This window comes from Mesoplodon mirus, assembly GCF_964341445.2.
Source record: "Mesoplodon mirus genome assembly, chromosome: 13".
In the NCBI taxonomy this organism is placed as follows: Eukaryota; Metazoa; Chordata; class Mammalia; order Artiodactyla; family Ziphiidae; genus Mesoplodon; species Mesoplodon mirus.
The window spans coordinates 37,783,590-37,808,107 of NC_138989.1; the positions used below are offsets into that span (position 1 = coordinate 37,783,590).

General features: G+C 38.3%; 1 protein-coding gene across 2 annotated transcripts in view; it reads left to right on the forward strand.

Moving 5' to 3' along the window:
- THOC1 (THO complex subunit 1) overlaps window positions 1-24,518 on the forward strand; it is a 46,307-nt gene that overhangs the window by 18,439 nt on the left and 3,350 nt on the right. For both annotated transcript variants that reach the window (XM_082640422.1, XM_082640421.1), the window contains 11 exons: window positions 284-357; window positions 2,233-2,341; window positions 3,520-3,651; window positions 17,523-17,623; window positions 18,873-18,939; window positions 19,138-19,188; window positions 19,279-19,349; window positions 19,734-19,829; window positions 20,574-20,639; window positions 22,213-22,296; window positions 23,940-24,087. In XM_082640422.1, the coding sequence (XP_082496548.1) occupies window positions 284-357; window positions 2,233-2,341; window positions 3,520-3,651; window positions 17,523-17,623; window positions 18,873-18,939; window positions 19,138-19,188; window positions 19,279-19,349; window positions 19,734-19,829; window positions 20,574-20,639; window positions 22,213-22,296; window positions 23,940-24,087 (999 nt within the window). The remainder of the gene's footprint in view (window positions 1-283; window positions 358-2,232; window positions 2,342-3,519; window positions 3,652-17,522; window positions 17,624-18,872; window positions 18,940-19,137; window positions 19,189-19,278; window positions 19,350-19,733; window positions 19,830-20,573; window positions 20,640-22,212; window positions 22,297-23,939; window positions 24,088-24,518) is intronic.

The window sequence follows — 24,518 nt, forward strand, 5'->3', positions numbered from 1 at the left end:
CAACTGTTCTTAGTTGCGGCACGTGGGATCTTAGTTGCAGCATGCAGACTCTTAGTTGCGACATGCATGTGGGATCTGGTTTCCTGACCAGGGATCGAACCCAGGCCCTCTGGGTAAGCACAGAGTCTTACCCACTGGACCACCAGGGAGGTCCCTGCACCATGTCTTCATGACTAGCTTATATTATTGTTATACTGCTCTTGAGTTCTCGGATCCCTGTCATATAGAATTCTCCTCTGCCTGACAACTGCTTCATGACAGGATGTACATTCTTTTAATTTAGCACATGGAGGACAGAGAAGAAGGAGTGGATGTGGAAGAAGGTGAAATGGGGGATGATGAAGCTCCAACAACTTGGTGAGTGTTTAGAAGTTCAGATTTCTTGATTTACAAAGAGAATACCTTATGACTTATCAGGTACTAAGGTGAGAATGTAGACAGGGAGGAAGGAGATCATGCTTATAGATTTCTTTTGTTTGTAACTTTAATGTATATCACTTAAAATTACAACTCCAAAATCACTAATGGGCTGTATCAGTTGGTTTTTAAATTGTGTGCAGGCAGTCCGTTGTTTAGGTGTAACCTACCTTATCTATATTCATAACGTTTGAAAAGCCAACCACAGGCAACCTACGCACTCCTTCCCTTCTCCCTTCCATTTCATTTTGAGATCATGGTGCTGTGTGGATCACTAAACCTACTTCCTGTTTCCCATATAAAATTACAGTCTTACTTGGAATATCTGTATGGGCATGAAGCTTAGCACAGATGCTAACTGTAATCCATAGGTTCAACTTGTTAATGTTTATTTGGAAAGAATGGAGTAAGATAGTATACAATAGTGTTTACAGGCAAAATTAATTTTACAGAGGTGATGTTGAAAATTTTTGTGGACATTTGAGGGTATGAAACAATTGATACCTCAAGCATTTTTGACATATGGTTACTACTTAAAAGACTTTATTGGCTGTTTTTAGTAATATAGAGGATTTTGCTAATATAATCCCTGAAACGTCTGTTTTAAAATCAAAAATTGAAACATTTTGTAGTGTAATGATTGCTTGTAAAATTAAAAATTAAAACATGTCTTGAGCCATATGCTAACACATATATATGGAATCTAAAAAAAATGGTTCTGATGAACCTAGGGGCGAGATAGGAATAAAGACACAGACATAGAGAATGGACTTGAGGACATGGGGAGGGGGAAGGGTAAGCTGGGACGAAGTGAGAGAGTAACACTGACATATGCACTACCAAATATAAAATAGATAGCTAGTGGGAAGCAGCTGCATAGCACAGGGAGATCAGGTTGGTGCTTTGTGACTACCTAGAGGGGTGGGATAAGGAGGGTGGGAGGGAGACGCAAGAGGGAGGGGATATGGGGATATACGTATACATATAGCTGATTCACTTTGTTATACAGCAGAAACTAACACAACACTGTAAAGCAATTATACTCCAATAAAGATGTTTAAAAAAATATGTATTGACACTGAAGATTTGTAACATAGCCGAATTAGAAATTGAATTAGTAACGCCATTTTTGTAATACTAAGTTGATATGTACCTAATGTGTTTGTTTCATACTAGGTCTTTGTGTGTTGGTTAGGATATAATGCCTAGGGCTTTTACTATTAGAGTCAAATTAACATTAGCTTAAACAACATAGAAATTGATTTCTTTCTCATGTGAAAGTCTGAAGACAGGTGTTCAGGGCTGATGCAGTAGCACTCTTCAGGGAGATTGTCTAGGGACCCACGTTCCTTCTAACTTCTTGTTCCCCCATGCCTTGGTATTTGCTCTTTTTCATATAGTCCAGGATGGTTCATCATCATATCTGCATTCTAGCCAGCAAAAAGGGAAAATGGTAAAACATGGCCCATATAAGACATATGACTTCCGCTCCCCACTGACTGGCCAGAATTTAATCACATGGCCACACCTAGTGCAGGAGAGGTTGGGAAAGAGAGCCTTAAATTCTGAATGTATCCAGCCAAAATTCAGGGGTTCCACCACTGAAGGTAAAGAGGGAATAGGGGTCTATGTACCCCCTGAAATTATTTATAGACCTTTATATAAATATTCATGAATTTGTGTACTTCTCTGGGGAAAGAGGCCATGGCTTTCATTACCTTTTTCAGAGGATTTGTGACCCAAGAAAAGTTAAAGCATTTAGATATTTCTAAAAGAACTTAAATGATTTATTTAATGTAACGTTTATTTTATCAGCTCCATTCCAATTGATTACAACCTGTACCGAAAATTTTGGTCACTTCAGGATTACTTTAGGAACCCTGTGCAATGCTATGAGAAAATTTCATGGAAAACCTTTCTCAAGGTGAGTTGCCAATTACAGACTACCAAAAGCCCAATATTTTATAGCTAATGGCAGAGTCAGAACTTGACTCTTGTCCAGCATACTTTTCACTATATAGTTCTACCTCTTATGTTTTTATACCTATTTCATAATATAGAAGCTAAATTGTAAATTAATATATAAACAGTTGATTTTGAGAGTAGTTTATAAATGACTTGAGGATTTAAAATTTAGTAATTACTGCCTTGGTTTTTTTTTTTTTTTTTACATAGTATTGTCAACATGAATTGATGAACTTTTGCAGAATACATCCTGCCTTTGCACAAAATTATTTCAGCTATCCTCTAAGAATAGGACTCTGCATACTATGGCTTTGGACCACATCCAGCCAACTGCCTACTTTTGCAGACAAAGTTAATTTTGTCACACAGTGACACCAGTCATTTACGTGTTATCTGTGGTGGTTTTTGTGCTATAATGGCTGACTTGAGTAGTTGTGATTGAGACCATTTGAGCCATATAGTCTAAAATATTTGCTATCTGACTGTTTACAGGAAAAGTTTACTAACCTCTTTTTTATAAGAATTCTCTGTATTTCTTTTTCTTGGCTCCTTAAAGGTCAGTTTGTCCTTTTTGTTGTAATCAAAATCTAAAGTTAATAGGTAGCTCTTAAAAGTAGCATGGTGTGTTTTCTGTGTTACTTTTTAAAGTTTTTATTTTATATGCAGTATCTTTTTTTTCCCCATAACTATCCAAATTCAGATTAAGTGGTAAGTGAGAAATCATCTGGAATTGTTCCTCAACTGGATAGGCTTTGACATCATTTTTTTATTTGGTCACAGTGTTTAGCACAAGAAATGCTTGAGAGTTCTATTGCTGATTAAACAGCTACTTTTACTGGTAAATTTCTGTATACTTTCAAAGCATTCCTTTCTCTGTTTGCCCCTTACACAAACTGCATAAGAAATCACATTTTTCCAGAAGTAGAGAGTTTATTCCTACTTTTACAGTAACCATGATATCTCACAAACAATAGTTTTACCCTCATTTTGCTATCATAATTTTTCTTGTTTAGTGTGCCTTAAGGATGCATATATGGTTAACTGGGAATAAATTGTACATTATTTTGATAAAGAAAAGCACTAAACAAATGATTGGGCAGCAATGCCAAATAAAACATTGATATTTTTACTTTGCAGTATTCTGAAGAAGTTCTAGCTGTTTTTAAGAGTTATAAATTAGATGATACTCAGGCCTCAAGGAAAAAGATGGAAGAATTGAAAACAGGAGGAGAGCATGTATATTTTGCAAAGTTTTTAACAAGTGAAAAGGTATAAATCTTTCTTTTTCGCTAAGCATAGTAAGAAATGTTTTTATTTTTGTTTTCTCTATTTAGCTGATATCCTTTTAAGTTAAATACAGTAGAAAAGTTTCTTAGTTTATTTTTGGTTAAAACTGATAAATGTTAGCTTGAGAGTCCTATTTCTTCTTGTAGAAGTAGGACTAACTTAATTTCAAAGGTGAAAAGTTCTGCATTGTCTGTTTTGTAGATTTATTTTGGATTAAATACATTTTAGTTACTTTCAAGTACATATATTCTGAACCTCAAGTTAGGATTTCATTTGCATTTATGAAAGTATTTTGTATAGTTTGCCATTTAGGTACAAATAAGGGGTTTTAAAATTCCCTGTTAATCTTATTTACACAGTTTAATAAGTAATAAGTAAATTTTGTTCAAATACAGTGCTAAGGCATTATGTAAGTTTCTAGTCAAGATGGCACATTGAGTTTGTGTTTTGATTCACTCCCTTTGCTCCAAACACATAGCAATGACAGGTAAAATATAAAAAGAGAAAACCAAAAAGACAAAGCTGGGCTTCCAGAGACAAGATAAATATCCTCACAGACCAGAACTGCCAAGTAATAAGTGAAAATGAAGCCTTGGGCCTGCTGACTATATATTCCAAGCAGGTGGTGGCAACCAGGAGCTTGGCTACAAGTGAGACCAGATCCATGTGGGACCAGGAGCCAGAGCCATATTCACTGCTTGAAGCCAGAGACTGGGGTAGAACTTAACCCACTTTTGAAAAGAAGCTAAGGTAGATATTACCAGTCTTCTGCCAAAGGCTGTGGTTTCATAGGAAGTTGTGGGTCTAGGGATAACAAAGGCACAACTTTGTGTCCTCTGCTTGCTCTATGACCAGATATGAGATATCCCCAGTATACTCATGAAACAGCTGTTCCAAAAAGTCATCATGAGACTGTTTTCCAGACTTGGGCCCATGGACCTGGTAAAAGAAAGTGCAAAACTACTAGATAGGAAAAGCTATACACAGAGATAAAGAAGAAGAAATAAGCAACAATCCCAAAACAAAAGCCTTCCATTCAAAACTCTCTGATAAATTAAAATTCCGAAATCCAGTGCTAAGAAAGATCACCAACAAAATCAACTATTGGGATGTATGTTTGTTTATTTTAGATACATGACCAAGACTTTAAAATATATATGTTTTGGATAATCAAAGAGATAATTGATAGTACAGCATCCATGGAGAGTAAGAAATTGTGAAACTGAAACATTTCAGTTGAAATGAAATAGGAAAGTTTAATATGACAACTAATTGGGATTCTTGAAAATGAAAAAATATCACTGAAACCAAAGCACAGCACATAGAATTAAACTATAGTTTGGACATAGATGACAAGAGTACTAATGATGAGAAGTTCACCCAGAACACAGCACAGAGACAGATTTTTTTGTTAACCTGAAAGCAGTTAAGAGCCATGGAAGATAGACTGAGAAATTCTAGCATATATCTAGGATTGCCAGAGAACAAAATGGAGAGAATATTGGAGAAACTAAAGGACTGAAGGAAGTCCCAAGTTCTCAGATTAAAAGTGTGCTACAACTACCAAGCAGGATAAAGAAAGATGAATCCATACTTCAGTACATTATGCTGTAACTGCAGGTATAGAGAGAAAACCTTAAAAGCCACCAAAGAGGGGAGGAAGAAAACACAAATATACTGGAAAGGAACAGATTTCTAACAGTTATCAATAATAGATACCAGAAAACAGTGGAGAAATATTTCTGAGAAAAAACTATCAGTCCAGAATTTCCTACCCAGCTAAACGCACTCAAGACTGTAGATGAAATAAAGACATTTTCATTCTAAGACCAGGAAAGCATACTACTCTAAGACCATCATTGTGAAAAACTACTAAAGGATGATCTTCAGGAAGAAGGAAAGTGAATCCATAAGAAAGGAGTGGAATACAGAAAGCAATTGTGAGCACAGAAATTGAAAAATATTTCAGTTTACTATTGATTAAAAACAAAAAAGTCATAATAACTGACTTTTAAAAAAAATTTAATGTAGTATGTAAACTAGATAACAATAAGAATCAGGGAGGGTAAAACAGATGTTTAGTGAGTAATTTAAGCATATGCTACAGTCCTTGTAATCCTCAGGAGGAGAAAAGGAATGCTGAATAACTTTAGACATTATTATATTAAAAGGGAAACCACAAAAGGAAAAACAGCCTGTAGCTCTCAAATGGCAAGGGGTTAAAAAGGGGACAAGAAGGAATATAGACTACTTTATAAATCCAACAGATGGCAGGAAGGGAGGAAAAAAAGAGAGAAGTTTAGGTAAGTCCAAATATTTCAGTAATGACTGTATAAACTGATTTAATTTACCTAATAAGAGAGATTATCACATTGGATTTTTTTTTAATCCAGGTATATTTATTCATTTAAATGAAACAGACATATAAAACTCTTTGGTTGAATAAAGAATTCAAAATTTTATTTTACCATATTTAGAAAGGAAAGAAAATGCCAAAGCCTCCTCTAACTTAACAAAGAAGCTTCCCAAAGATATATACCTTTCAGAAAGCTTGAGATATCAATTTAAATAATATTATCAGGGCAAAACAGTTAAAAAATACAACAACCAGTAAGAGTTATATGCCTTTAGCAGTTAAAGGTCACATTTCTCAGGACATGACAACTATTTCAAAACCCTGGATATCTTAAAAGATTTTTTTTTTTTTGGACAGTTGACATTTCCAGTGACATTTTAGAAAGCAGCAGGATTATACATTTTCAGAGACATCTCCACATTGGAATGTAAAATCAGTGCTTTTGTTTCAATCTCCATTCACCACTTTGTCAGAACTGGTCCCTGAATAGTGTGTCTCCCTTACTGACTCTTTGTGAGTGAGCTTTGTTTCACCAGCAGTGCAGACAGCGTGAGCTTTCAGGGTTAAGCACTGGAATTCCATTAGGTAACGTTTTGATAGAGGGAAAAGCAGGTTTTAGAAGCTTAAAACTTTACAATATGGGAAAGAAAAAAGGCACAGAGAATTGCAACAAAGAATGTAAGGCATGTGATGTTTTGCATCTTCACTTCCATTTGTTGCCTCTTAAGCAGTAACTTTATCTTAAATTTCAACCTGTAAAAGAACCCTTCCTGTGCAATCTTCGTATTTTTCCTGTGTATTTCCAATGTTTATTACTCAGCGCCCAAGTGAACATATTTGTAATGCGCCACCTGTAGCACCATTTGCTGTTTTCCTGCCGCACTAAACGAAGCCTTCTAGCATTCCTGTAACACCGTACGTGACGTGTTACATCCCAGGATTTCTGAAAAGGCCGTCCCACCTAAGTACGTGCCAATCTAATGTTACTTCTCAACTTCCTTCTGGTTGTAGATTTGGTAAATGACAGAAACACTCTTGATTTTTCAGGGATATATTTCTTGCCAGTGAGAGCTAGCTTAAGTGAAATCAAACGCCATTTAATTATTTGGAGTATAATTCTATAGCCCATCGTTTCAGTGGTGAGCAGGTTTGGGAGAGTGGTCTTGTCGTTACAAGGTTAGGTCTTTCATCACTCAAATAGGGCATATAGTCTCATTTGATGGCCGTGTTACTACCCAGAACCCTTGTGTTTTGCTTACATGAATGTGGTCAAACTTTCTTAGGAGAGTTTTCCTTATATCATCCTTAGGAAGGATGATATAACCTTTCTAGTTAGAGACAGGCCGATCATGTAGCAGCTTCAGGTAGGCACAGATTTTACAGATAAAATAGATTCATTTCTAACTTACCATACCTTCTTTCTTAAAGGTGAAGTTTCCACTAGAAACTCATGCCTAGGGTCTGATTGTAAACACTAATTTCCAACAATATAGTTCCCTTGTTAACGTAGCAAAATAATCCCTGGATTATTATTTTTAGTGGAGAACTACCAGTTCCTTAAGTTTAGTCCAGAGTCATACTCAGAAATTTTAAGGGAGGATTTCACCTCTAATTGTCCAGTTTATCATACTGTGTGAAGGGCACTGTATTATTATAGGAATTTCTCCCTCAGTACTGTGTAGCATGTAAAAGTAGAACCAACATTTTAAAACAAAATTCCAAGTATCATGAGTGTTAGCATGATGGTTAAAGGAATGTATGTTTGTATCTTTGAGTTCTTACAGAAAAAAGGCCAGCCAGTAACTAGGTATGAGCTTCAGGATTACCCAGTTCTTCAGAATACCGACTCCTCTTCCCTTTACAGTTGAGACTCAGTGACCTAATGAAAAAGATCCGGGGGAATACTCCAGAGCTATCAGTTACCAGAGTGGTTGCCCCACAGTCACACACTAGTGTGGTCATTAGGCCATTCTTGTTCTTGGAGGTAAGAGAAGTAACAATTCTTCCCAGACTCTGCATTGTATGAAGAGCTCTCAAATAAGAACTTTTAGTCACTTAAAAAAAAAAAAGTTCCTGACAGAAAGAAGCTATCAGTACCGCCTTAAATTTTTCATACTTTCTCTGTCCATTTGAGAGATAGCCAAGGCTGAGTGTTTATGTAGTGAAGGCAAAGACAGGTCTCATCTTTTATGAGACCTCCTAACTACAACCTAGTTAGGAAATGACCTCAGAAGTAAGACCCTCCTATAGACAGACAGACAGGCTAACCACTTTCCTATAATTTCCTTTAGTTTCATCAGTTGTTTCATATGGGACTCCTTTTAAACAGGACTGGGAGGTTTTTGGACAACTCTGGAACACCGCTTGAGTTTTCCTTGTCTGCAGCCAGAGATAGAGCCAGCCCTCCAAATAGTTCCAGGAGTGTACCATGAGGTTCCTGGATTTGTCAGAAATTTAAGTAGAAACTAGATCATTGATCCCTGTGCCCCCAGAGAAAAAAAAGTTATAGCAAAAAGCTGTTAAATGGGTGGCGCTGACATTTTCTTATAGGTCCAAGATGGAAGGCCTTACACTTTAAAAATCATATAAGCACTCAGCAGTTCTCAATAAGAACAGAGCAATGTTTTCCACTGATGAACCTTGATGTAAATCAGTTGTTAGACTTTACGTCTTGACACCATCCATCTGAGTTGACTGGTTGGGCTTCTCACAACTGTGATTAGAATATATTTGACACACTTGATTCAGGCTATGAAGTAATCTAACACAACATTATCTAGCACATCAGTGTTGGCCCTTGGGTGGCCACTGGGGAAGTATCAGAAATTTAGTTGGCCTACTATTAATATTTCATAAGGAGAGAAACCAAATCTTCTGTTTACTATAGATCTCATTGTCGTATGAGCTGTAGGCAATGTGTCTAACCACTATAGTTGAAATATATACAAACTCTTGGGTTAGTTTATTTTTCAGAATTCTCTTTTGATGTTTGACTTTCTCTGCTGAATTCCAGTTCTATGGCATGAAGGCATTGATGAATCATTAGGGTTTTACAAACTGCAGTTTGTTTGAAGACTTTTGCTGACACTCATGTTAGTTTTAACATATGGGTGTACTTCCACTCATCTGAAAAGGTAAACACAATTACTAAAGTTTTACATGCATAAAATCAATCTGAAATGGTCCGCAAGGTGGGAGGCATGAGCTGCCCTCTTTATTGTGACACTCCTATACTCTGTGGGCCTGACACAGGGCAGCTCCATAAATACCACTGAACATATTGGAAAGTTTAGAGCATACTCATCATTCTTTTTATTATTTTTAGAATCCCTTCTGTGTGTGAGTCAATCCATAGTTATGCAAGTAAGATAAGAGTAAATTCTTTGGTGCTGCCAAGCAGCCATTTAGGAAAGACTAAAGATAGGGTTAAAAAAAATACCCTGCCAGTGTAGACTGGATTTGGAGCCTAGTTCTGAAGAAGGACAAAGTATTTTATGTCACGTGTGTAGGTCACAAATAAAGTGAGAGGTAAAAATTATCACTTTAAATGCATTAATGAAAAACTTATGAGTGACAAATTGAGAATTCAGGAAGCTAAAAAAGATATGGAATAAACCTCAAGAGAGAAGTAATAATAATAGCACAAATTAATGAAATAGAACAACAAAACTATAGAACATATCAGGAAAACCAAGGCTTTGAAAAGAAAAATTTTATAAAAAGAATTTTTATAGAAGTTCTTGTAGAACAGGCCTGACTAAGGAAAAAAGTGAAAACGTACCAATAAACAAAATAGGAGTAATTGGAAATACAGAGACAGTAAAATGTGTAGGAGACTATATTCAAATCTAATGAAATAGTAATTATGTAGAAAAACTTAATTACCAAAATGGATTCACAAAGAAATTAAAAGCCTGAATAAATATATAACTATTAAAGAAATAGTCATCAAAGTGACACCTTTCAAATGACATCAGGCCCAGATTTTTTTTTTTTTTTTTTCCCCCACCCCGGTACGCAGGCCTCTCACTGTCGTGGCCCCTCCCGCCGCGGAGCACAGGCTCCGGACATGCAGTCCCAGCGGCCACGGCCCACGGGCCCAGCTGCTCCGCGGCACGTGGGATCCTCCCGGACCGGGGCATGAACCCGCGTCCCCTGCATCGGCAGGCGGACCCCCAACCACCGCGCCACCAGGGAAGCCCAGGCCCAGATTTTTTTAGGTACGTATTATCAGCACTTCAAGGAATAGAGGAAAAGCAACCCAGGTCGTTATATGAGATTAATGTAACTTTTAAATAAAATCCCAATAAGGACAGAACAAGAAAAAAAGTATATATATCAATTTCACTTATGAATAGAGATGAAAAATATATTGTAAAAACTCACAAATCAATTTTTTAAATTGATAGTAGCTATTTTTAAAAAATAGAGACTAGGGGCTTCCCTGGTGGCACAGTGGTTAAGCATCCACCTGTCAGCGCAGGGGACACGGGTTCGAGCCCTGGTCTGGGAAGATCCCACATGCCGTGGAGCAACAAAGCCCATGCACCACAACTACTGAGCCTGCGCTCTAGAGCCCGTGAGCCAGAACTACTGAGCCCATGCGCCACAACTACTGAGCCCATGTGCCACAACTGTAGCCTGCACGCCTAGAGCCTGTGCTCCACAACAAACAGAAGCCACCACAATGAGAAGCCTGCGCACAGCAACGAAGACCCAATGCAGCCAATAAATAAATAAATAAAGTTAATAAAATAAATAAAAAATAGAGACTAAATAATATAATAATATTTAATAATATTATTTAAGTCTCTAAATAATAGACTTAATATTTATTAATATTTTAATAATCCCAGGATTGTAAGTATGATTCAATACCAGAAAGATTAATATGAAATTCATAGATTAACAGTTTTTAAATAAAAACTATGATCATCTCAGATACCAAGAAAATTATTTCAATACAATCTAATACTCATTACAAAACCAAATCAGAAGTAGAAGGGAATTTTCTCTAACTTGATTAAGGGGGTTGACAAAAACCCTATAGCAAGCATCATATGTAATGATCAAACTTTCAAAAGTATTCTCAGTCATTTCAAGAGCAAGACACGGATATCTACCAACCATATTTCTGTTCAGCGCTGTAGTGGAGGACCTACATTTCAATAAGAGAAAACAAAACAGAAATGAGAGTTACATGTATTGGAGAGAAAAGACTGAACTGTCTCTAATTGAAGGCAATATAATTGTCTACAGAGAAAATCCAAGAGAACCAACAAACTTTGAATTAAGGAGGCTTCAGCAAAGTTACAAAAGAAACATCAATAGTGTTCCTATAAGTAACTGGTTACAAAATGTTATTTAAAATAGCAATGAAAACTAATACCTATGAGTAATCTTCATGGAGAAAATTATAAAAATAAAGAGATACGACTACATTTATAGATAGGAAGACCCAGTGCAACTTCTCCCCAAATGTGTCCATAAATTCAGTGTATTTTAAATCAAATCCAAACAGGCTTTTTGAGGGAACTTGAATAGTTGATCTTAAAGTTTTTATGGAAAAGCAAAAAACCAGGAGTAACTAAGCCAAGAGTAACTACTTCCTCCTAAGAAGGAACAGTTGCCCTATCAGATATAGATACTAAGACCTATAAAGCTCTAATAATTAAAACAGTAAGTATTAGTACAGGTATAAAGAAGAAAAAAGAACTAGGACTAGACAAAGTGAAAAGACAAGCCACAAAGTAGGAGAAGATATTCACCACCTCCAGAACTGAGGAAGATTAGTATTTTGAATATACCGTTGACAAAAAGACAACCAAATGGAAAACTGGAAAGATGGTATGAACAGGTAATTTACAGATGTAGAAACCTGAATAGCTAATGAGCTTATAAAAGATGCTAAATGTCACTAGTAGCCAAAGAAATTAAAATGATGAGATAATCACTTCACATTTGTCAAATTGACCAAAATTAAATATCCTAACAATAAATGAAATGTATTGGCAAAAGTGTGGGGAAAGGAGAACTTTAACACACCGCTGAAGTATAAATTGATACAGCCACTTTGCAGAGTAATTTTATAATAAAGAGCAAAGTTAAAACTTCTAAGATGTGGGCCCTAGAGAATCACACATATGCACAAGGAAATAGATGACTCATTGTAACTTAGGTGTTTGCAAGTGAAAGTGAGGAAACGACCCAAATGTTCATAAGCAGGAGACTGGCTGGGTGGTAAATTATGGTAAATTTATACCATCGAGTTCTATAAAGCACTGAAAATGGATGACTTAGGATGGGGGTTGGCACATTACTTACTGCCTATTTCTGTAAATGAGTTTATTGGCTCACAGCCATGCTCACTCCTTTACGTGTCATCTGTGGCTGCTTCTGCATGGCAACAGCAGAGGTAAGTAGTCGGGACGAGGACTGTATGACCACAAAGCCTAAAATAATTTACTGATCCTTAACAGAAATTTGCCAACCCCTAAACTAGAGCTACGTGTATCAAGTTGTGTAAATGTCAAACATAATATATGAAAGATAGCTTATTGCAGAATAATGTGTGTAGTATAGAGTTTGAAAACATGCAAAATACCTTGATATTTATAGATGCCTCTATATGTATAATAGTGTAAAATATGCATTAGAATCAGCAACACCGAATACATGGTAGTGCTTTCCATAGTGGAGGGAGCTTATAGAGGGGCTTCAACAGTTTTGGTAATATTCTATTTCTTTAAGAAATGTGGAACAAGTAAAAATGTTAGGATTTGATAAGTAAGTGGATCGTGAGACATGAATGTTGTATTAACTGTACCTTTTTGAACTTTAAAAAATACTCCACAATTTGAAAATTGGATATTTTGATCTGATGTGTTAATAATCACAAATTAGTAAGAATTTAATTAATGAGAATGCTCTTAATATTTTGTTTTTTAGCAAAGATTTTTTAAGCATTTTGTGTTAAAGTAACAGAAATGGAAGATTTCATACTTCAGTTTAATTTTTCCAGAGCATTGTTTTGCTTTTAAATTTTTTTATTATGAAAAGTTTCAAATGTGCAGAAAGGAATATTGTTTGTATGTATGATTTATTGACAGAAAGGCACATAAGAATAAGAAGAGTAGCCTGAACCTTTTTAGGTTTAGAATAATAATCAGGAAGGCTGAGGCCTGAGCTAAGAGGTGTAGTAAAAGCTAAGGACAATAAAAGGCCCTTTGTTCACAAAAGAAAGACAACAAAGAAATATTTGACCCAATGCATGATGTAAATGGTGTAATTTTAAAAATAACCAAAGAAAAGCAGGACTAGAAAATATATATTATCGAAGAAAGAATACAGTTGATAGTCCCACCTCTTACTAACTAGCTGTGTAACCTTGCAGGGGTCATTTTAACTTGTCAGGGCCTCATTTTCTTAAGGATAGTGTGATGCAGTTAGTTTAGATGATCAAACTAGTCCCCTCCCACCTGTGATTCAATGTCTTGTTGACTCCTATTTTCAATCCATTGTTTCTGTCAAAAAAAATTATCCAACATAAAAAATAAATGTGGAATAGGGGACTTAAAGCTCAAGGTAGATGAAAAGTTCATAAACAGCACCTATTTCTTCAAGCCAGGAGTTCCTGTCTTCACTCTAAGCTGAACGCCTCCGGGTCTTCAAAGAGGCCAGTCTTTTACTTGCCTCAGTCTTTGTACCTCCTGTTTCTTTCTTCTGTACGCTCCAACTTTAGGTTTGCTCCTGTGGCTCATGGTTGCTGCTTTTTCAGGAAGTGTTCCTGGAGTAGTTTAGGCAAATGGATGGTGGAGCCTCTCGGTGAATTAGCCAACACCAGAGAAAAGCAGACTTTGTTGAGGAAATTGGTGTGTTTTATTTTGGACAGGAAATCTGATCAAGTGTCAGTCGACATTCATATAGAGATATGTAGTAGCTTCTTGAGCACACAGATCTGGAGATTAGGAGCGAGATCTAGGTTGAGAGTATAGATTTGGTGTATAGTTTGGTTATTAGCTTATACGTGGTAATTAAAGAGGAGAGTGTAGACTGGAAAGAGAAGAAAGCATCAAACCAAATCCTGAAGAAAATCAGCATTTGAGGGAGAAGGAAAAGAGAAGGAGAGAAGAAGAAGATAGAAGAGTAGCCAGTAAGATTGGAGGAGCACTAGAAAAATATGACCCCATGGAAGCCAAGCATATCGAGTAGGATGAGGACTATGAAGAGTGCTCATTGGATTTAACAACAAATAAGTCATCGGTGGTCTTGGCAAAACACTTTCCGTGGATCGGTGACCCAGAACACCACTGGTTGAGGCATGTTGAGGGGAGGATTGGAAACAGTGAATGTAGCCAGTTCTTACAAGAAGCTTTGCTGTTCAGGAAGGATAAGGTGAGGCTGTAGGATCTTTTTGAGAGAAGTTGTTAAATGCTAATGGAAAGGAGCCTGGAAAGAAGAAAGGGTTGAAGATAAGGCACCAGGGTGGTTAACTGATGGGATGTCCAGATAGAAGGATCACCTTCAGCGAAGATCCTGAAGATGTTGTGGCAGAGGAAATGAGGCGAACAAGGATGTGGGTGCAGCTGAAACTTCCATTTTAATGAGTTTTTCTCCTCGTTGAAGGTAGAGGGAAGTATCTACTGAGAGCGAGAGGGGTAGTAAGTAGTGTTCTGGTAAGTACAAGGGATTTGAAATAGTTGCTGTGGAGAATAGGAGGGAGAACAGCCTTGGAAGATAAAGATTGCTGATTAGAGACAAGGGAGAATTCTAAGTTGGAGACAGTAACATAGCAGTGGTACCATCTGCGTAGCTGTGTGATTTGGTTTTTTTTTTTTTTTTTTTGCGGTACACGGGCCTCTCACTGTTGTGGCCTCTCCCGTTGCGGAGCACAGGCTCCGGACGCGCAGGCCCAGTGGCCATGGCTCACGGGCCCAGCCGCTCTGCGGCATGTGGGATCTTCCCGGACCGGGGCACGAACCCGCGTCCCCTGCATCGGCAGGCGGACTCTCAACCACTGCGCCACCAGGGAAGCCCTGATTTGTATTTTTTTTCAAGCAGCTCCACCTGCGGCTAGATGGGAAGCCTTAGTGTTAGGATAGAGAAGGTGACCAGCAGTTGGTTTGCTCCAAGTTGCCCTTTTGCTCAGTAGATGTGACAGAAGTATGGGACGAGGGTGTTAAGGAAGTTGGCAAGAAAGTCGTTGAAGAGATAGACCACATAGTGTAGAACAGGGGTCGGCTGACTACAGGCCAGATGTGGCCCACTGCCTGTCTTGTGTTGTTTTTATACATTTTTTTTTTTTTTTTTTTTTTCTTTTTGCGGTATGCGGGCCTCTCACTGTTGTGGCCTCTCCCGCTGCGGAGCACAGGCTCCGGACGCGCAGGCCCAGCGGCCATGGCTCACGGGCCCAGCCGCTCCGCGGCATATGGGATCCTCCCAGACCGGGGCACGAACCCGTATCCCCTGCATCGGCAGGCGGACTCTCAACCACTGCGCCACCAGGGAGGCCCTTGTTTTTATACATTTTAAATGTTTACATAAGTACTTACATAATGTCCATAATATGCTTCTTGGCTGTCATAGCCTGAAATATTTACTCTCTGGCCCTCTAAGAAAACGTTTCCTGACCTTTACCTAGACTAAAACAGGATTATAGTAAAAACAGGATGGGACTTACAGATAGGCAGAAAATAGAGGGTCCAAGGAACTTAAGGTCTCAGTAAAGTCCAAATATTAGGTACAATGGGACAACTGAGTGGGAAGGATAGGAGGTTGAAGTGAGTGTCTTGTGAGTTAGATTTCAGAGCTGGGGCAGCTGCAAGTGACAACCAGGTCCAGCTGTGGCCATGGTAGTCGGGGACCAAAGTAGAGGAGCTGTGACTATCAGTGGAGTTCAGGTCAGGGAACTGAGAGCCCAAGCGGAGATATAAAGCCATCCAGGAGTGGAGGAAAGGGAGATTGGGAGCATGCCATCCAGCCTGCCAATTTGGGATGGTTAATACAGCAACAGAATCAGATCCTTAAATCACATCTCTAAGGGCGAGGGAACCCCCACTGGACGGCCAATTGTATGTTTAAAATTAAAAGAAAAAAGGGCATGGCATTTGCTTGAACAAGAACCAGCCTTGTGGAAGAAGTGGCTGGTGAGTAAATGGCTAATGAATGTTAGGCTGCTGCATGACCAGGTCACCCAGGATGGCTGTTCTCTTGCTCTCTGTACATCCCCTGCCGACCAGTGCCTGCTTCACCTTCACCCTGCTCACATGACTGCCCTTCTACACACCTGCCCCAGGCCCCAGCTGGTGATTGTTCTAATCTTTAGGTCAGAAGATCTCCACCAGGAGAGCTTACCTAAGGGGCAGTGAGGGGCATGCGCCTCTGCTAGTTTCCCTGGTAACCGATGACATCAATTCCCACTGTAACTGGTAACCTCCCCCTCCCCCCCCCCCCCCCCCCCGGGAGCGAAGACTGCTGCCTCGTCCTGCCCACCGTCTGCCACACATGGTGGGGTGTCACTCCAGGCCTCGCTTTCGAACGTGTAAGCTTCCACGTCCGTTAAACCATTGATGTCTCTGTTGCTGACTCTGGCTCTGCTGTCTTGAGGCTGGGCAAGTACAGGGCTTGCAGGCCTGTGGGGTGCAGCCCAACTGCTGTGTTAGTAGATGAAAGCATAGCGTGTGATGCGTTGCCCAAGGAACTTGGGATCTGGAACTGGAAATTCGTTCCTAGGGCTGTCAGGTGTCTCACTGGTTATTCATTTAGAAGAAGGAGGCCTCCATTGTTGCTTTAGGTCTGGAAGGCAGAACAGCACAAACAGGGTTTGTGGACATAGACGTAGCTTTCCCTCAGCACGTGGGACAGAATCAGAATGACGCCTTCATCACTGAGGTCATTCTTACAGCAAGACCAGCTAGGTGGCAGTGTTGTTGAAGAGCTTCCTCATAAATGACCTTCAAGTCCTTTCTAATCCAAATTCTGTGATAATACAGGTATGACACAATTTTCTCTAAAATATAAAAACAATCCATTTAATTCATGGATGATTTTTCACCTCTGATTCTTCTCATTTGCTTGTTATTGAGCACCCACCCTGTTGCAGGCACTTCCTAGGACTACAGAAAAGAGCGACATCCCTCAGTATTGTATTGTTTATCCACAGGGACCTCTTCTTTAGCCATTATTTCTTTATATGTGGGAAAGTGACAGCCATACTTTTACTTTTTTATATTTCTGCTTTTATCCTGACCTCAGGACCACAGATACAACATTGCTATCCACCAACATAAATACCTCATGGCATGAAATGGTTAAGAAAGCTAAATGAAGCTTTGCTACTCTGTCCTGGGGCTTGTGCAGTAACGCCTCACATGCAGTGAATTCTCAGCACATGTTTTTTGAATTGAAATCTTCCATTTCTGTAATAGCATCACCTGCACCTTTAGGTAGAACTTGAATTTAATGTGGTGTTTTGTGTGTGTGCTTGTTTTTCGAGTAGCTGATGGATTTACAACTGAGCGACAGTAACTTTCGTCGACACATCCTGTTGCAGTATCTCATTTTATTCCAGTATCTCAAGGGGCAGGTCAAATTTAAAAGGTAAGTTAATATGGGTAGTAAATGGTTTATATAAACAGCAGCAAAGAGAATGATTGCTTACTGATGTGTATCTTTATGTAGCGGGCTCATTTTGTGTGGAAGGCTCACCTCCCTGAAACATTTCATTTGCAGCAACATTAGATAATCAGGGGCTTTTGTTAGCTTAACAAGATGCTAAGGTATTTGTTTTAGAGAAAAGGCATTGACTGTATCTGCTGCCAGTGTCTTTCTTGCTGAGAGCCCGGCATCCTGGGAGTTCTCAGTTGTCTTGGTGGATGGAGGTCTCTGCTCCTGACTTCCATCATTCCTCACCTCACTCAGACCTTCTCCAAACCTGATTTGCAAACTCAGCCAATAATACTTCTTTCTCCAGGTGTGGGACTATCAAGGACGTTAGAACTGAAAAAAAATTAAGTAAAGCTTTGAAGCACGGAGGAGTTCTAGTTTCTTTGGGGTTTCAGAAAACCTAATCAGGACCTCCGCTGTCAGTCTGAATACATCCACCTGTAGGGCGGACTAGTCCCTCTTGTCCCACCCAAAACTGAAGCAGAGCTCCCTGCTGGTATCGGAAGTTTGCACAGCAGTGTTGTATTAGTTGTAAAGAATGTGGCTTTCTACCTTCTGGTTTTGAATCCCACTTTCATCACCCACTAGCTGCAGTTCAGCTTTCAGACTTGTAATTTCAAGATAACACATAGCAAGCACTCAAAAATGTTATTTGTTATCCTTCTGTTGTGGAGGTTTGGTATAGCATAGTAGAAATTGGAGGCAGACCTGGGTTTGAGTGCAAGCTTTATGGCTTGAGCCTCTGTAGTCTGTTTAATATATGCACATGTCCTTGTTTTGAGAATTAAATGAATAATGTATGTAAAGTCCTTAGATCCTGGCACATGGCAGTCTATCAGTATTTGTTGGATGGCTATAAACTATAGAGCACCTAGTACATAGTGAGAGCTGAATTAATGGCAGCTGTTAACAATTTGGGTCTGCCTTCAGCCTTCTCTAGAGTTTTGGGGGTTTTATTCATTGTATCTTGAATGCGTTTTAAAGGAACATAGTGTGACTTATTTGAATGTGCATCTTGGAGAGGAGTGTGTTAACATTTTCTCTGAGGCTGTTATCCCACATTGAACTTATTTTAGGAAGCATTCATTGCTTTGTTCAGTGTTTCTTCAAGACAGTACATAAACCTTAAAATTGAATATACATTCTTGTAACTCAAGCATGCTTTTATTGCTTTGTTTCCTAGTTCAAACTATGTTTTAACTGATGAGCAATCACTCTGGATTGAAGATACTACAAAATCAGTTTATCAAGTAAGTTCATCACGCAACAAACCCATGATTGAACAAAATGAAAATTTAGAATTTTCTTTGTTTCAGCCCCAAATAGGAAAATAAGGATAAAGTTAAGCTCAGGTACAAGACCACAAACACTTCTTGGTTCTCTGCCTACAAACCACTCCTATGATGCAGAAAGTTGTTGAAAGCTTAGTATATTCTTTCTAATCACAGCTACTATCTGAAAACCCCCCTGATGGAGAAAGATTTTCAAAGATGGTAGAGGTATGTGTCTTATATTTATATAGTCTTCTTAGCACCCAATAGAGTTTCAAAGTCTTCATTATGGAAATGTAATTTCTTTGTTTTTCCCAGCATATATTAAACACTGAAGAAAACTGGAACTCATGGAAAAATGAAGGCTGCCCAAGTTTTGTGAAAGAAAGGTAAATTGAGAAAGGCTTTCAGAATACAGTTTAGTATGATTATTTTACATTATGTACAGATATGTGTAAATGTATTTCATATAAAAAATGTAAATTGTATTCCATAAAAATGACAACCACTTTGATATACTATTTGACATTTTTATCTCTAATTTCTTGTCATTAACTTCTCAGAACAAACTGAACTGTTATTAATTATTGGGGGAAAAAAAATGCTGTGTACCCACTCCTTGTAATTTGTCCCCTGGTGTGGCATTTTTGTCTTCTCTCTGATGAGTGTAATAATGTGAAGCTTTCATATGAAGCTTTTTTAGGAAGAAAACAATAACTAAATTTTCTTTTACATTAAACATTTGAAATTCCAGTATGTTTTGTTCACCACAGAACATCAGATACCAAGCCGACAAGAGTACTACGGAAGAGAACGGCCCCAGAGGACTTCCTAGGGAAAGGACCCAACAAAAAAATTCTGATGGGAAAGTAGGTTAACCCGTCTCCTAGGTGGGATGTTATCATAGAGGCTTTTATATTGTGAAAATATTACTGTAAGAACTCCCAAGGTTTTGTGTTCTTCCAGTTTTTTGTGTGTTTGGTATGTACACGGATGACTAAAGCAAACCACACCCTATCAATCTGTAGGGTCCATCATGGATTCACGCATCGAGACAAAACTTACGTTTTTTGTCTCCTGCTTCCAAAATCCATGGCTCTAGGTTCTGCCATTTTTTCCATGTCACAGACAATACAATTGCTGTTAGATTGATCCAGCTTACTTCTAGTTGTTGCACAGTACTATAATCCTTTCATTTCTTTTACCTTCTAGTTAACTATTCATTGCATTATACTGCATTTGAATATTTTTAGAAAAAATGGTGATCACTATCATTAAAGGGAGCTCAGCTCAGCACTCTGTGATGACCTAGATGGGTGGGATTGGGTGGGGGGGATGGGAGGGAGAGCCAAGAGGGAGGGGATATAGGTATACATATATGATTCACTTCATTGTACAGCAGAAACTAACAACATTGTAAAGCAATTTTACTCCAATAATGAAAAGGAAAAAAAATCATTAAATATATCCTCATATAGAAAATTTGCTAAATACCAAAAATGATTAAAACTCATCACCACCCCAAAATCCACTATTTAAGTATTTTTATAGTTTTAAGGTAGAAGAGAATGGTGTCCATAAAAAATGTATTTATTTTTGTGTCTATTTTGCAGTGAGGAGTTAACAAGGCTTTGGAATCTCTGTCCTGATAATATGGAAGCCTGTAAATCAGAGACAAGGCAGGTTTAAAATGTTTCATATAAAGTATTGCTTTTCTCAAATGTTAACTAGAGTAGAATTTTGTCAGCTATAAGCAGAGCTCAAAAGAAATTTTAAAGTTTACTGTGGTTGACTTTGGCCCAGTAGAATATAGCTTTCCATAAAACACCTAGAAGTACTGATAAAATAATTGTAGAAACCACAAGAAATAAAGATTCGCAAAAGAAGGGGGAACTAAAAAACAAAGTAAGAACTAATGCTGCGGTTGCTTCTGGCTGGGGAGCAGTGCAGGTGATTCCCACATTGGGGAACCAGAGACCTTGGGTTTTAACGGCCACAAAAGGACAGAAAGTAAAGCCTTAGGGCTGCACAAATATGTAACTGAGTTTCCCCTAAGTAAAGCTGAGGCCCTCAGTGCACACTATCTGTAAAAGAAGGGCACGGCAGGAGGAGGAGGGACTTGCTCACTGGCACAGGAAGCAAGGAGCTCATCCATTTCCACCTGAGATGTGGGTGAAAAGGAAAAAGTATTCCCTGAGAAATGATAACCACAGGTCTGCTGTCATGCGGTCTTAGAGTTTATATTTATACCACCAGCAGTATAAAGGAATGACCCTCAAGCTAAGAGGGTGAACTAAAAAGTCCCAGGCTGATGATAGAAAGCTTGTGGCAGGGTAGGGCGGCCACACCTTCAACCTAAGCCACACAAGGATTCTACAGGTAAGTCTGAAGATCAACTCACCATCCAAACTTAAGAAAACAAGCTACCATGACTAAGAATCAGCAGACAGAAGCAGCAACTAAAAGGAACATGGCACTCTCAAAAAGGACCAGGCAAATTAGAAAAGACAAGTACTTCTTGTAGCAATAAGAAAATATAGCCATTTTGTACAACACAGGGAATATAGCCAATATTCTGTAATAACTGTAAATGGAAAATAATCTTTAAAATTGTATATAAAATTTTTGTAAAGATGTGATAAATGTTTAAAAAAATAGTCATTGAAATTACAAAATTTAATAGGCTCTCTTTAGAGAGCCCTTTTTCTCATTTTAGTCAAAGATGTCTTCTGATAAGATTCTTGGGTCTTACTTGCTTGGCTACATCAAATTTTATCTCTACATACAAATGCAAGAAAGATGCAATTAAAAACCAATCATGCTACCATGGTAACAATCTAAACTAAACGTTAAATTCATATGGTCTGGTTATTAGTTTTGGTTCAATTCTGGTTTTAAAAATAAATATCCACGGATGTGGACATGGCATGAACATTTCCTGCTTGCTGGTAAAATTTAAATGCTCCTAAACCCCTGGCTACCCTCTGTGACCAGCAGCGCTGTCGTCTGTGACAGTATATAGCGCAGTGTGTGTTACATTATAGACTATAGTATATAAAACGGTGTAGTACCACACTGCCCTCCTTATTGTCCCCTTTGAGAATTTGTTTTGAGTCACCTCCTTAAAAATCTGAGTTCCTAAGTAATCTAACTGAAAAATCAGTGTGGGTAACGCTGGAATCTTTATTGCCACCATTGTATGAGCATTAAGAACACACATGATCCTCACTAGTTATTTTTTTTAATGCCCAGGGAATATATGCCAACTTTGGAGGAATTCTTTGAAGAAGCCATTGAACAGGCAGACCCTGAAAACATGGTTGAAAATGAATACAAGTAAGTAATGCTTCTCATGAACTAATTTCCCTAATACCTCTTAAGAACTCTATGTATACTAGAATGCTTATCAAGGCAGACAGTTGAGAGCATAGTACTTTTCCTTTTAGCTGAGTTTATGTGCCAGCTTCACATTACTGCACGTCTTGACTTCAGTGACCATTCCCATTCCCATCTAAGCGTGACTTAGAGTCGTGCTTGTGTCAGAAAAGTAGAAAAATCCCCCTTGAGCCCACCTCTATCACCTCTTTTCTCTGTTCCCCTTCAAATCACAGTATGTCCAACAGTGGTTGATGATTACTGCCTTCATTTCCTCAGCTCCTGTTCTCTGGTCAGCCCATGCCTGTCTCCCCATCACTCCACTGAAATAGCTCTGATCATTTTTTGACCTCTCAGCAGCATTCTCCAGTTGATCTCTCCCTGCTTAATGTTTTCTTTGCTTGACATGCACTCTCCTCCTGTTTTTCCCTTTGCCTCACCGTCTGTCTCCATTGCTGGCTCTCCATCTAACTCAAATTTTGTAGTAACTTCAGGAGTCAGTCTTAGCTGTATCTTCCAGGTGACACCACACAGCCCCATGGTTTTAAACAGGTATTATGGCATCGTGATCCGAGGGCAAGGGCCCTCTCATCAGCCTGCCTAGGTCAGTCCTGGGACTCTACCACTTACTGGCTAGGCTTCTAAGGGCTAATTTAAACCCTTCTTTGCTTTGTTTCGTTATCTGTTAAATAGTAATAGTACCCATCTCACAGGGTTATCCTGAGCATTCAATAAGATGGTTCACGTTGAACCACGCACTGCCTAGCGGTAGTTTTTCAGGTGCCAAGACTGTCTCAGAGGTAATGAGGCTCATTTATGAGCAGTGACCAATAAACTAGATTGCTACTCTTAAGAACTTGTGGGGACTTCCAAGTCACTTACAAAAACTCTTAAGTGGAACAAGTCTGTGCTCTGGATTCTCTGTAGCTTGCCTGTTTCCAAAACATTATCTTTAGAGTTTCTCAGGTTTTTCTTACCTTACTGTGTACCACCTATATTAAGGAACAGTTCGTGGATTCTGTTCTTGGTATCACTGCTTATGGTGTTGGTTACTGGATGTGTCCCTTTTAGTTTTGTAGTAATTTTTATTCACTGAGGTTGATATTCAGCAAATTAAAGTTTAGATGTTATATAAATTTTTAAAAAACAGATTAAATTAACATGATGAAAACTGTTGGGTTTATAAAATATTCTGAAAGTCACACGTGCAGATGGCATTGCCCATTTGGATATCAAGTCAACTGAACACAGTGAACCTATGAGTATTTTTCTCTCTAAATGACCAGGGGGATGATCTGTCCTGCACACACAGCATCTAGCCAGTCCTGGACACATATTAATTGACTTTTAACTTAAAATGTATGTAAACTTTTTAAATTTAAAAACTGTTTGCTGCATATGAACCTGCCTCTTTGGACTCAGTTTCCATTTATAAGTGAACTGCACACTGAGAGATCCTTTAGGGCTATGATCAGAATGAGAAGAATGGTGCCTTCAGCTACTGACCTGGGGAGTATAGAATTTTGCCTGGTGAACTACATTAACTGGAAGGGAATATAGAAATAAAGAAGTATAAATTACAAGACTGATATCTCTTTTTGTAGGGCTGTGAACAATTCTAATTATGGTTGGAGAGCCCTGAGACTATTAGCACGGAGAAGCCCTCACTTCTTTCAGCCAACCAACCAGCAGTTTAAAAGTTTGCCAGAATATCTCGAAAACATGGTAATAAAGCTAGCCAAGGAATTACCAGTAAGTAACACAGATCAATTTTTACATCCTTTAGTTTGCGTTACCTTCTTTTTTTAAAGTGCTATTGCTGTTTGAGCTAAGAGCTGAATTTAGCCTTTATCATGTGGAAAAAAAACCTCCATAAACCCCCTTGTTCTAGAATGAGGAAGAAAATGCATTTGAGTATACATTTATAGGAAGTACATAAATAAAGTAACTTTATATAAAAAATTATTAACGTAATTATTATACTTTGATTTAACTTATTTTTTGTTTGCCAATGCATTATATTTTATCAAAGGTAGGGCCCATGGGGTAGTGGTAGGCAGCTTGGCCTATCTTTCTACTCTTTTCTCTTTTCCAATACAATATGGTAGTAACTACACTGTATGCATAAATCTGAATAAAATTACTCAAAAAAAAAATGTTAAGGACATGGTTGCTCCCCCAGT